Here is a 12,739-nt window from a genome sequence, read left to right on the forward strand (position 1 = left end):
AGACTTGGCATTGGCCCTTATCTTTGAAACCCAGTCTGTGAGACACATTGTCTGCTGTTGATCCCTTCACAGTCCACTGGCATCTTCCTTTAAGCTGACCTGCCCCTTTTTTTTTTAACTTTTACATTTCAGCCCCTCCAAAAGCGTTGTGCTTGCATCAAATGGCATCTTTCTACCAACTGTCCATGGAGACATTTCATCCAAGACAGCTTGGAGAGGTAAACAGTGTAAATCCCTGCAAAACTGAGCCGACTGATGAATCTAAACCTGATAAATGTGCAGCTCCACCCGCCAGACTCAAATGTGCTTTAATTAACACAGGTAATTAGGATGTTCTGTATGTATAATTCAGATCCCAGACCTAATTAACCTGCTTACAGAGGAAACGTCCATTTCTGCTGGTCCAATGGCATTTGAGAGGCACTTGAGAAAAATCTGCTAAGTATAGTCACAATCTGGGTCATTTTTCAAATAATTTCCTGTGAAGCTGCTAATGAATATGGCAAAGCCTAACCTCACCACATTCACTGACTGAACAAATCCATGACAGGCATGGATTTAACCTACTGTAAACATTCAGTCTGCTTTCAATCTGTCGTTCATTCACACCTTTTTTTCTTCTGATTGGCTCACTGACCTGTTGTGACTAGAGCTCCAGAGAGAAGCCTGAGAGAGGAGATGTTAAACTAAACTGAGATGGTTTTTGGTTCTTAAGACCACAAATATATCTTCTGATGGAGATCAACACTTCAAATAAAACACAGGAAAAGTGTAAAATATGGGACCTTTAACATCATCCTTAGTTCTACTTTGTGCTTAATGCTAATTAGCAATCATAAGCAGGCTAACAAGCTGAAATAAGATGGTTACCATGGTAAAGATTGTACCTGCTGAACATCAGCATGTTAGCATTGTCATTTTGAGCACGTTGGAATGCTGATGTTAGCTTCGACCACTGCTGTCCCAAAGTAGAGCCTCACAGAGCTGCTAGTATGGCTGTAACATGGCTTTTATCTGAAGAATTACAGCAACTTTACTGTGACACAAGAGAAACCTCTTCAGAAAAGCTACTACAGATACAGTGTTGGTTGAGAAAAAAAAACAAATCTTTCTGATCTGATAATTATTCAACACGTTTTCATCATGACAGCCATGACAGAAGCACTCACGGATAATAACGTTGCTTTGTAGTAGCATAAAATAATTTTGCCTGAGCAGTGAAGCTGAAAGAAACTCACTTTACTAGTCACTTGTAGACATACTCTGATACAGTAACCCACAAGCTGCATTTCACAGGATACCGTGCAATGCAAGTGATACACACACAGCAGACAGTAGGTTACATGCAGACAAACATCTCTAGTCTTACATAAAGGCTCCAAGGAAACCCTGTAAGCCTGGGATTATCTTTAGAACAAAGAGGCTTTTTAAACACATGCCTGCAGACATCTTCTGCTGTACTTATCTCATCTCAGACTCATGTCAAGACTTTCAGGGCCTTTGTAGAATCAAGTGTTTTGTTTCTGTCCATTTGACAACTTTAGCGAGTAAAAGTGATTTTATGTTGGTGTGATCTTCCTTCTGTCCCCATGGGAGCTGCATCACACAGGATACGCACACATACGGAAGCACAACACAGAAAGAGACGAGACGGCACAGATCAGGAATCTTCAGGAGGGGATTTGATGTGAGCAGAGACTAAGACAGAAGAGGTGTCAAGGTGTTGCTCTAGCTGACACACTAACAAGCACTACATTGTAAACTGGTACTTCATACTGTACCTTGTTTCCCTTCAGGCTAAAACTTCAAGAAAAGTGCCCCAAGTTCAAGTTGTGGACAGCAGTCCTATCTCCCAAATCATGCTAAAATCACTCGTACTTTAGATCCAGATCGTGTCAGTTCAGACAAGCCTGAGCAGAGCTCAGGCCCCAAGGCCGACATATCCTCCATCACGTCGTCCTGCCCTCCTTTACCTCCACAGACTCTCCGTTATCTATGGTACATATCTCCACTGTCAAGCCTTGTCCCTCTTAGCACTCAAGCCTCCCAGGGCTCAGCCAATCACTGGACGAGAGCGTAGGCGGAAGAAGGGACCCTGGATTGGCAGTGGCTGAGGGTGCAGATAAGACCAGCCCCCTTAGTGTCGTTAACTCCGTCTGACAGGGCATAATCCCTGAGGCTGAGCTTAAATCCGTGCTGACCCCACCTGCTCCCTCGCTCTTGCACTCCTTTGCTTTCACCCCCCCCCAACTCACTTCCCTTCCATTTATATATTCTTCATCTCTCCAGCTCCTCTTCGCTTTTTGTTTTTAAAACTCCTGTTCAATTACCATCCTCTTCCATTAACTCATCCTGTGTCACTCTCTCACTCTCCAGTGCAGGTAGACTTTCTGTTTACCTGGAAAGCAGACAGCAAGTCAGCAAAAGGCTTTTAAAGCGAGAGCGGCTTCAAAGCCAATTGTCAAACAACCTCCTGGGTTTATTTTTGTTCTCAGTGAATCATAAGGAGCAGCCACGCCACAGACACCTGAGTCTGTCTGTGCGTATGTGATGATGCAGTTACACTCCAGTTACAAAACCAAATGACCCAAACAACACTCTGACTCCATTATGAAAGAAGTCTGAATCATAAACTAACAACACACCAAGAGTTTACTATAAATAGAGACCAGTTTAGTTCATCTTTGTTAAAGCCATCAATATTTGAATATCTGATAAATATCTGATAACGATATATAGGCCACTATTGTGTATGTTTGTTTGTTTTTTCATTTTCGATAAGGATAAGGAACATTGTGGTTGTTAAAGAATTGTGATATATTATAAGAAACTCATAAACTCAAAATTATTACGTTATTACTCAGAGCAAATCAATGCAAATCAGCCCCATGTGGACTGGATTTCTGTCTCGGGTGATTTTAACATTAACCTGCCCTGGTCAGTGACTTTAAACCCAGCTGTGTGTGTGTATGTGGGTAATGCCAACCCTGTGTGATGTGGCTTTGGCCACAAATCTTCAGTAGCCAAGTAAGTCCCTAAAAGTTTCTTGATGTTATGTGTGAAAAAAGAAAAAGGGGGAAGAAGTTATTATTGATTCTGACTTTTAGTATCAGCCTCGAATATCCAGCACTGATTGAGCTCTAGTTTGTATGTATATAGAAAAGCCTCCACATAGTCTAGAATTAAATGTAGTCAAATGGGCAAGAAACTGCCAAACTTTACCAGTGTGATTGCTAACAATGGGATGTGCAAACTGAATAAATGCAGAGAACATGAATTTTGACACTGCTCTCTGTGCAGCACTTTGTTTAGAATAACATCCAAAAGACTGATACAGAGTTCAGATTCTGCATTGATGAGGTCAGATGTGCGATAACTGACCAAACAAGTTAACAAGGCTTTTAAAGCAGTGGTGTTTGAGGTCAGTCAGAGGTGAGCTACTTCACTTCAGCAGTGCAATCAAATGTACTCATGTTTTCACATGCAGTACCTTAAAGAAATCATCTTCTGTAAACCATGGGTTTTGTTTCCTGTACAGCATCACCTTTCTAAAATGAGCTCTGGAAAATAACCAGGGGAGAGAACTGTCTTTCTTCCCACTTTAGTTGTGAATTTTCACACAACTCCTCCAACCATCCTCTCAAATTCAGAAATAACTCTGTCAGAGCAGCGGCAGTCATCAGCCTGTGACTCTGACATCTTTACTTCTTCATGAAATATACAACTGAGCCCCACATCAAACATTTACACGCATTTATTACAGCAAGCTCTAAACCAAGAAAAATCTTGCTGAATATTTTAACAATGGTCAAGAAAAACAAATCAAAGCATGCCGTCATCATTTTGACGCAAGACTGAGGGCTAGTTGAAGTAAAATCAGTTGCCATGGATACCCATGGAGGGGCTGCAGGGAGATGAGGGTCAGGGAAAGCTTTAATGTCGTCTTGCTGACTCTTTGTTTCACACAATCAGTTACAGTTAGAAGGTGAGGCAGCTGGACAGACGCTTGTAGGTTAACTGCTGCCGTACTTCACTTTTTTCCATTTGATTATACTGATGTGATTCACATGAACAGGACAGTACACAGGACTGATGCCAGATAACTGCACGAATGGGATCTTCAATTTCAGCTGTTCTGGCCAAGTACGTGGCATAAAGGCAGATCTTATTGATGATGACCACAGTACACACATGTAGCTGGAAAGCAGCGATGCAGAGCAAGTTTATGTTCATGTAATGAGCATGAATTCTCTGTAGAGTCATCAAATCAGCACAGAAAATAACTGGCAGGCAGCCACCTGCACCTGAGGACATATACAGATCCTGATGCCTATGTCGAGCTGCAAACATAATCAAGGACACTAAGACCCACACTACCAGACTTCTGAACAGTATTTACCCGAACGCCATCAAGAACTGAACTCTTAAAATATTTGAGGCTGAGTCTGTGCAATAATGTCCTGATTAAATGCAATATTACAGATAAACTCTAACAACTGGTGCAATACAGACTATTTATTATTTGCAGCTGTTTTTACAGTCCTATTCTATTCTATTTTATTCTATTCTATGTGTGTGTGCACATTAATCACATCTACAAGTCTGTAAGATTACACTTTAATGATCTTTGAGGGGAAACACAGAGTCCATTATGTATCTCCTGTATGTTCTGTGAGTGTGTTGACAAACAAAGGTGGATAATCAGTGAATTCTCTGTGACGATTACTCCCTCTTGTGGTGTGAACGCAGCTTACAACATTCAGAAAACTGGAAAAAAACAGGACAAAACAGACTGAGGTCTTTCTTCTGCATTAGTACAAGTGGATTCAACTTGTCTTGCAGCAGTCAAACATGGAACAGCAGATTTACCCCAATTTTTTAATTATAATGTAAAATCCCACATTTGAGCAATTATGAGTCACAGCTACAAATCCATATCGTCTTTCTGCCACCACAGGCTTACGTCCATCCTTTACCTGCAACCTTAAGATGAACAATATCAGAGATATCATCCAACACTGAGTCCAGTGACAGGTAGTCTTATAGTACTGACATACAGGTCTGAAGTCTGTGTGTAACCAAACAACCACAATTTAGAAGTTTTTCAATCTAAAACTTTGTGTTCTTACACTTAATTGCTGATGACTTTTGTAAACCTCTGGTTTGTATGGTTACCACAAAATAAGCTTCTTGCCCTGTTCATCACCAGAATCTGTATTTTCTTCCCTTTTGAAAAATCCCACACTCACCACGTTGTGACTAATCAAGATCAACAAGAAGTGTATGAATGTTTGAGCTACACAGATACTGACAAGCTGTTGACGAACCACAGCAAAGAATCCACAAGAGGGCAGTGTAATACAAGAACACGGTACAAGCAGTAAGACGGGTGATGTAAGACGCTGACCAAATCTCCCCTTGAGCTTATTTCTCCACAGTCATACATCCTCTCTTTGATTTGCTCCCTCTCTGCTGTCAGGAATACTTCAAAGTCCCCAGTGTGTGTTAACAAATCCAGATTCAGCCAGATCTGATCAGCTCTTCAAAGCTAAAGGTTGAAGATAACAGGGTTTTAGAGAGACTCTGAGGATCAGGCAGCTGACCTGGTCTCATATTGATGATGCATCACAAAACACATCAGCTGATTCACAAGCTATTTTGAGCTGCAGGTCACACATATCCACGGTAGCACCGTAATTCACTTAATGTAAAAATTAAATATCACAGAAACACAAAAGCAGCACAAAAAAGAGAAGATATTAACCAAACCATCCTGCAGATTCACAGCTGTGAATCAGAAGATGTGCAGGCTGGGACCAGTCATCAAGTCAGTATGAGTCACCGTTTCTGGGAAAGGTAAAAACTAAACCTAAAACTAGCAGCTGTCCTGGGGGTTGAAATGGCCAGTGTCACCAGTGTGTTTTTAAGTGTCTTAAAGTCTTATCATAAATCTAAGGAAACATAAACCAGAGAAAACAAAGGAAGCAGGATTATACTAGTTAAGAGGCTCAGGGTGTATGTAGATCAGTGAAGACAGTGGGATACAGCGTGTTTACATGTAGTTAGTGCTCTTATCTGGATCGTCATACATTCTATGAGCAAGTGGGTGTTCAGTGGCCTGCCCACGTTCAGTGAGATGTGTGGCTGCTGCTGCTGCACTGATCCGCTCTGTGACCTTTCTGTTATGAGACAGCCATTCTGGTTATTCAGCAACCAATTAATATTCATGCCTTTTATCAGGACAACTGCTGCAGAGGAAGTGGAGTTCTGCCTCCAGCCTCATTAAACAGAACCAGCAGAACCAGAAAATGTGAGGGGATTCATAAAAATCTGATCCAAAATGTAACAAATCTCTCATGCAAGAAATTTCTCTTTTAAAGCAACCATTTGCTAATTTTGCTAAACTAGGGCAGCAATGGAAACTATGAGATGATGGTAAAGTGTAGAGAAGAGTCAAAGAGTCAGCTAATTGACTCAGAAATGTCAGTAACACAGCAATGACAGTTTGCTAACATTAGCCACCATAAGCTATTGGTCATACCAGACCAAGACTGTAACAAATCCTCCAATGACCACTAGAATCAGTCCCAATAGACTCCCATGTTACTTTACAGCAGAAATAAACACGTTTACAGACTGGTACAAAAGTATTGATCTCTAGAGCTAATTTCCTCCTTTATGACAACTGTACGGGGGTGAGTTTTTTATATAACTCATCTGTTTAAATTTTATTAAGGCTTAAAGTTCTGCATAATTGAGGCCATGTCACTTTGAGTGAGAGGTGGGTGAGCACATGCTTGCCACAAACCAGCATGCACCAAAGTCTTAGCTCCACACTTTGCTCATTTTTGGGCTGGAAGCTGGGAGTTAGGGGCGGAGTCAGGCACCGCCAAGGTGGCGACAGCGAAGCAACCCACTCTGAGCTTCAAAACTGCTCTTCAGAAGGCTATGGGTGACATCACGGAGGCTACGTCCATCTTTATAATCTATGGTAACAACCAAACCCCTGAGTGTATTGAACTGATCAACAGTGTGTTTTATCACTTCATACATACAATTGTAAGCAGATTAATCTGTTATTTCTGATTTCAATTATGAGAGTGTCTTATTTTAATGTTAAACATCTGCAGTAAGTGTAGAAAAAGTAAGAGCACCGTAACACTTTAAGAAAGAATGACAACATAAAACACATGTGGCTCATTTTCTTCAAACAGGAAACTGTTAGTTTGAGTGCTAAGTATGTTAATGACTGCTGTGGAAATACACAGTACATTATGCTGCAAGTCCCAGAGGATCAGTTTGAGTTTCCATGAACTGTGAACAACAGCAAATGAACAAGGCAAATGGGAGCATTCTCACTAAAATGTAGTTAAACCTACAACAGGACAATTAGAAATGAAGGCCTGTCTCATGATAGCCTGTCTCAAATAAAGGCCTGGTTCTTTAACTTGAGGTAGAGTAAATAAAGGCCTTGTTGCTTTGTTTTTTCTGTCATAATAAGAAATTTCCAATATCTGCAACTGAGAAACATGTCTGCAGGCCATAAAACACAGAATTTACAGGGTCATTTATTTATTATGTCATGTCATGAGATAGTTAACGTCCTGTTTGAATGGGGTTTAAGCCAAGAGAATACTTTCAGCTACTTATCTACTGAACTGAGACTGTGATCTTACCGTGGCTGTAGCTGACCCCCGGGCTGAGGGTTGAGGGCGAGGCAACATGCTCCCTGTTGGGCGTTTGGAGGCCCGGCTCCTTCTCCCTCTCTTTGTCCCGCTCCTTCACCTGGCGCTGGCTCATCCTGCCTGGGGTCAGAAGGACGGTGTCATCACTGCACACTACAGCAGCTGGAGACGGAGAGAGCGAGCCAGGGAAATGACAGGGAGAGAGAGATCAGACACGTGTCCATCTCACTTCAGATCACAGAACATCTCCTGACAGCGCTCTAGGGGAGCATCTGTTGGCTGCAGCCTTCGGTTTCACAGCACATTCTGATAACTTATATAATATTTGCTTTCACCAAGTCTCCTGATTAAAAAAGATGAGTTTGATGAGTGCTGATAACCTTAGCATGTGTGTTTGTCCCTTATCACTTCACCTTGTTTACCAGGTGCTAATGAAGCAAGCAGGCATGCTATTGCTTAGCAATGTGAGCTGCGTTTGGTTGGCAGAGGACCACAAAAAAAAAAAAAACCTATGAAATTAAAACAAAAATTTTATCTTTGCTTAATGAGGCACTCCCTGATTTTGTTGTGTGTGTGTATTAATACACTCTGGATGACACACAGGTCAACATCAGCTGTGAGCTGAGAGGAGGTTTTATAATGATTTCTGACAAGGGTTTGCCTAGATGAGAAAATTAGGCAAAGCCAAAGCATGAAATATTTTTCCAGCAGTGAAGATAGATTAGATATTCTGTGCTGCTGTCACTGTACAGATTTTTCACTTCAACTTCACAGATCATTTTCAAAAAGCAAACAAATTTCTAAAAATGTTATTTAGGTTATTAGGTTACATTTGCAAGTGGAAAACTGGGACAGAGTCTATAGTTGGTAAATGTATGTGTTCTAATTGTTGGGTGACGAGTTATTCTGTCCACTTAGAAAAACAGCTTTCCCACTCTGAAATTACATCTGAATTCATTGAAAGCTCAGATTTGCCAGTTTTCCACCAGCACTTTTTAACAACACATTAAAACAAGCACAATCTGTACATAAAATATGAATATCTATTTGGGTCTAATTTCTATCCATAGTTGTGTGATCTCTACTTAACATAGCAAATAAGTTCATTTCTAAACCATCCACTGGGATCCATCTGCTACTTACAGAACAACATACAATGAATCCAAGTTAAACACACTGATTTGCACAAACACAAATATATTGTATCATCCAGATCATAATCCAGCCATGTCAGCACCTGCCTGTCCTATCATCAGTGTGTGTTCAGCCGGTGAGTTGTTGTGGATGTCTAACATGTACAGTATGTGTGTGCTCTTGTCTGTGTGGGTACACAACATACACACACTGACACACTCTGCCAGCAGGGACCAGACAGGTGACTGTAGCAAAGAGGACAGTGGTTAAGACCAACACATGTGAACAGGAGCAAATATAACATGTACTGTACAAAATACACTGCTATGGGCTCAAATTAGGGTCAAAAAGATTTTGAGCTTGTAGAGTGGTATTCACAAATAAATCTTAAGTTTGTAGTTGTAGATATATGTAAATATAAAAGTAACAGAATCACCTGACTGGACTCTAACTTCAGCATTACAAACAATGTGCGACATTTTTTATACAGATGTTCACACTCTTTTCTCACAGTGTCTTTGTGTAATTTCACCACTGACATCATTTGTTCACAGTTTTATTCACTTTTTTCCCTTTATACATACTTGAATTTCTCAGAGATTATTTTTAGACTTAAAACTAAAAACTTTGGTATTCTTTGTGAACATCTCAAAATCTTTTTGACCCTAATTTGAGCCTGTACTCACAGCAGTGATGTCACAGTAGAGTTTAAAGGTCTGAATCTCTAAAACAGCAGCGAGAAACAAGGCGGTTAAACACTCAAGAGAAGTTAAAGCATGTTGTTTAAGGAGGCAGCAGTGCTACACAGACAGCCTGTCCAACAAAGAAAGATAAGTTAATGTCACAGGAACAGACTGTATGCAAATATTGCTCTGTGACAAACTGCAGTTCCATTGAATTATTAATGAGGGTGGACCTTTGATGGAGAAATTAAGGTGCTGGCCTAAGAGCAGAAAATACCATGGCTAAATAAATTCAGTGGAAAGAACATTTGCTTGAGGAAATGATGGGAAACAGGTGCATTACATTATGTACTTTATGTCCTATTTGAAACACACACTCCCTTATGTTCAATCAGCCCCTGAATACCATCACTGGCCTTTCCCCTGACTGTGTGCACTGGCCTTAGCCCTTCCTCTGAAAGGTCACTGGCTTACCGGAGGTGGCATGGTGCTCTCTCAACTCTGCGTGGTGCTAGCAGGGGGAAAGGGAGGAGACAGAAAAAGTACAGGTGGAAGAAAAAAAAGAATAGTAGGTAGAAACAGGAAGAAGAAGAAAAGAGAGCGAATGGGATCGGAAAAGTGTGTCAGAGATTTTGGATAAAGATTAAAGAGGGGGAGAAGGGGGGGAGGTCCATCATGTGTTGTTGACCAGATGTTGGCAGTGGTAGGTTTGCGTGCAGCAGGGTTGGCAACAGTGGGCAGCATCAGCAACAGCAGCAGCAGCAGTGGATGAAGCCGCAGCCACACAGGACGACAACAAATTATAATAATAATAAAAAAAGAGGAGACAAGAGACAGAAAACAAAAGAAAAAAAACATTAGTTTAAACAAAATGTCAACAGAGAACACAACTGGCAACAGATTGAGGCAGTGGGAGGGGATGAAGACAGAGGTAAAACAAGAGGGATAAATAAACTTCAAATTAAATCACAGCGCACACACATAGTACACTAGTTTACGTGAAGACAGCCGAGATTGAACGCTGTCAACCTTCAGCTGACACCACAATTACTGTTACATCCATTCATAACAACATAAGCAACTCAAGCTGCGTAATGCCACCAGTGTGATTATATAGTGTTTAATTTAGAGCTGCAACCAACAATTATTGTCAATTGTTTTGTCAGAGAATAGTACAAAAAGGCTGAGTATAATTTCTCAGGTATGTCTTCAAATGCTAAAAACCTACATGTATTAAGTTTGCAATCATTTATGAGGGAGAAAACATCAAATAATCACATTTGAGAAGCTGGAACCAGAAAAATGACTGAAATAATTAATCAATTATTATGACAGCTGTTGACGAACTTTCAGTCAAACGACTTGTTTAATTGAGAAACTGTTTCACCTCTAGTTTAAACACAAATAATGAAATGATTAACTTAAAAAGCAAAAGAGGCTGTACTTAGGCACTATTTGGAGCTTTTAGCTAAATGCTAATGTCAGTATGCTAAAGTCTCAATTGTACTCCCTTGTTGATGCACACATGGACAGCTGGGGACACCACAGACAGGTAGTTGTTCTTATAATACTTTCTAGTCTGCTTGTGTAGATGCAAAAAGTATAACACTCTCCTCGTATTCTCACAATGACAAAATTAAAACACTGAAGTTTAGAAGGTGTTTTCCCAGTTTGTTCTTAAACACACAGTATGTAACCTCTGCCCCCAGGGGTCTCTCAATCAAAATGAACTAAAGACAGCGTTTGGCGATGTTTGCAAAATAGCGTGGGATCATGGGAGCTGTTGTCTTCACCACCTTTGCCGTCAGCTTCTCCTGGTTTTGATTCCTTCAGTGTCAGTCTCTCAGCAGGTTTTGGCTTTTTTTTTCTCTGATAAGTTCAGGATCCAGCATCCAATGACTTAAGTCCTTCATCTTGTTAAAATACATAGTCGACAAGACCAAAGTGTAAAAAGTGAATCTTAAAAATGTGGCTTAAAAAAGGTTTCAGTTATGTACTTTTCCTTTCTTTATTTGTTTCCTTTATTTAGTGCAGTATTTAGCCTGTATTAGTCATTTGCATTGTGTCTGCCTGTGTTGAGATTGAAAGTTTATTATTTTGAGTCCATTATTACAACTGTTAAAAGCTTTTCAAGCATCCATTTTAATTGTAAGTGTTTGTCTCATCAGAGATGTGTCAGTAATAGATGCCACCTAATTTTTAAATTAGGTCAAATTCTCAGAGCAGCAACAGTAGCTGTGATTGGCTAGATGCTGAGTTCAGGCCACACACACAACTCCCTCCCCCTGTTCCAGTGCACAACAGAGGGCAGAGACACTTAACAGCTGGAAAAACTACACAGGCTGTGATTAGGCTTTCTAATTAAGGCTATCTTCTATTCACCTCCACAACCATAACTTGGACACACAAAATGTCAACATACGGCAACATCTTCCTGCTCTCTACATCTTCTCATGACAGTTTGCATGAAACTGCCCATTTAACAAGATCCTAATTTACACATGATGGCCAGCGGCCAGGCTGGAAACCTGACGTCACAGTTATACCCAGAACGGGGAAGGATACCCTAATCCCCACCCAGGCCAAACACAACCACGAGCTGGTCAGTAAGGAGAAAGACAAAGAAAACAATGGCAGTGATTGGATATTGCTCAGCTAATCGGGAGGGGGGAATCAACTTGCCTCGTTCTGATTGGTTAGAACCCCGAGAGCCACTGGCTGAGAGGATAGACAACACTCCGAGCTGCTTACAACAATAAGGTGAACGGATTAGGAAGCAGTCACTGAACGTCAGAGGTCACTTCACAAGGCTTCGTGGAGAAGAGTGGTTTTCTAATTTAATCTTGGCTCAGCCCATTGTCTCGCAGTCGGACAGCACAGTTACACTTTGGCCACTCCCTCTTAGTTGCTAAACAGGGAGTTTGTGGAATTAAATCTGTGGTGGTGGGCGGGGGGCGGGGGGGTCCTTCCTAGATAGTTCTTCCTAAAGGATTCTTCCAGGGATTCAAATCAACAATCTTCTGTTTACACGCCAGCTTTTCCAACCTGTGTGATAACGCTGCCATCCAAGATCGCAGTCTAATCTACTCCCAAAATAAACTATCTTCCCCTCGTCACACTCTCCGTCTGGTTCAACAAGAGGTGAACCTCCTTGACTGGCAGCCTGACGTGTGAACCCAGGGTTGCAAGCTCTTTATAAAAGCCCTACCTGATGATTAGTGCTGATTAATTATGCAG

The 12,739-nt window shown here is 41.0% G+C and overlaps 1 protein-coding gene across 9 annotated transcripts in view; it reads right to left on the minus strand.

Moving 5' to 3' along the window:
- The window catches only part of osbpl8 (oxysterol binding protein-like 8), a 93,959-nt gene that overhangs the window by 33,266 nt on the left and 47,954 nt on the right, over positions 1–12,739 (minus strand). For 5 of the 9 annotated variants that reach the window (XM_071503063.1, XM_071503062.1, XM_071503064.1 and 2 more), the window contains 2 exons: positions 9,977–10,013; positions 7,677–7,847 (listed from right to left, as the gene is read on the minus strand). In XM_071503063.1, the coding sequence (XP_071359164.1) occupies positions 7,677–7,847; positions 9,977–10,013 (208 nt within the window). The remainder of the gene's footprint in view (positions 1–7,676; positions 7,848–9,976; positions 10,014–12,739) is intronic. The other 4 variants (XM_071503068.1, XM_071503067.1, XM_071503069.1 and 1 more) reach the window with 1 other exon arrangement.

This window comes from Trachinotus anak, unplaced genomic scaffold (genome assembly GCF_046630095.1).
Source record: "Trachinotus anak isolate AG129_WGS33_773 ecotype Australia unplaced genomic scaffold, CSIRO_AGI_Tana_v1 ptg000018l, whole genome shotgun sequence".
Classification (NCBI taxonomy): domain Eukaryota; kingdom Metazoa; phylum Chordata; class Actinopteri; order Carangiformes; family Carangidae; genus Trachinotus; species Trachinotus anak.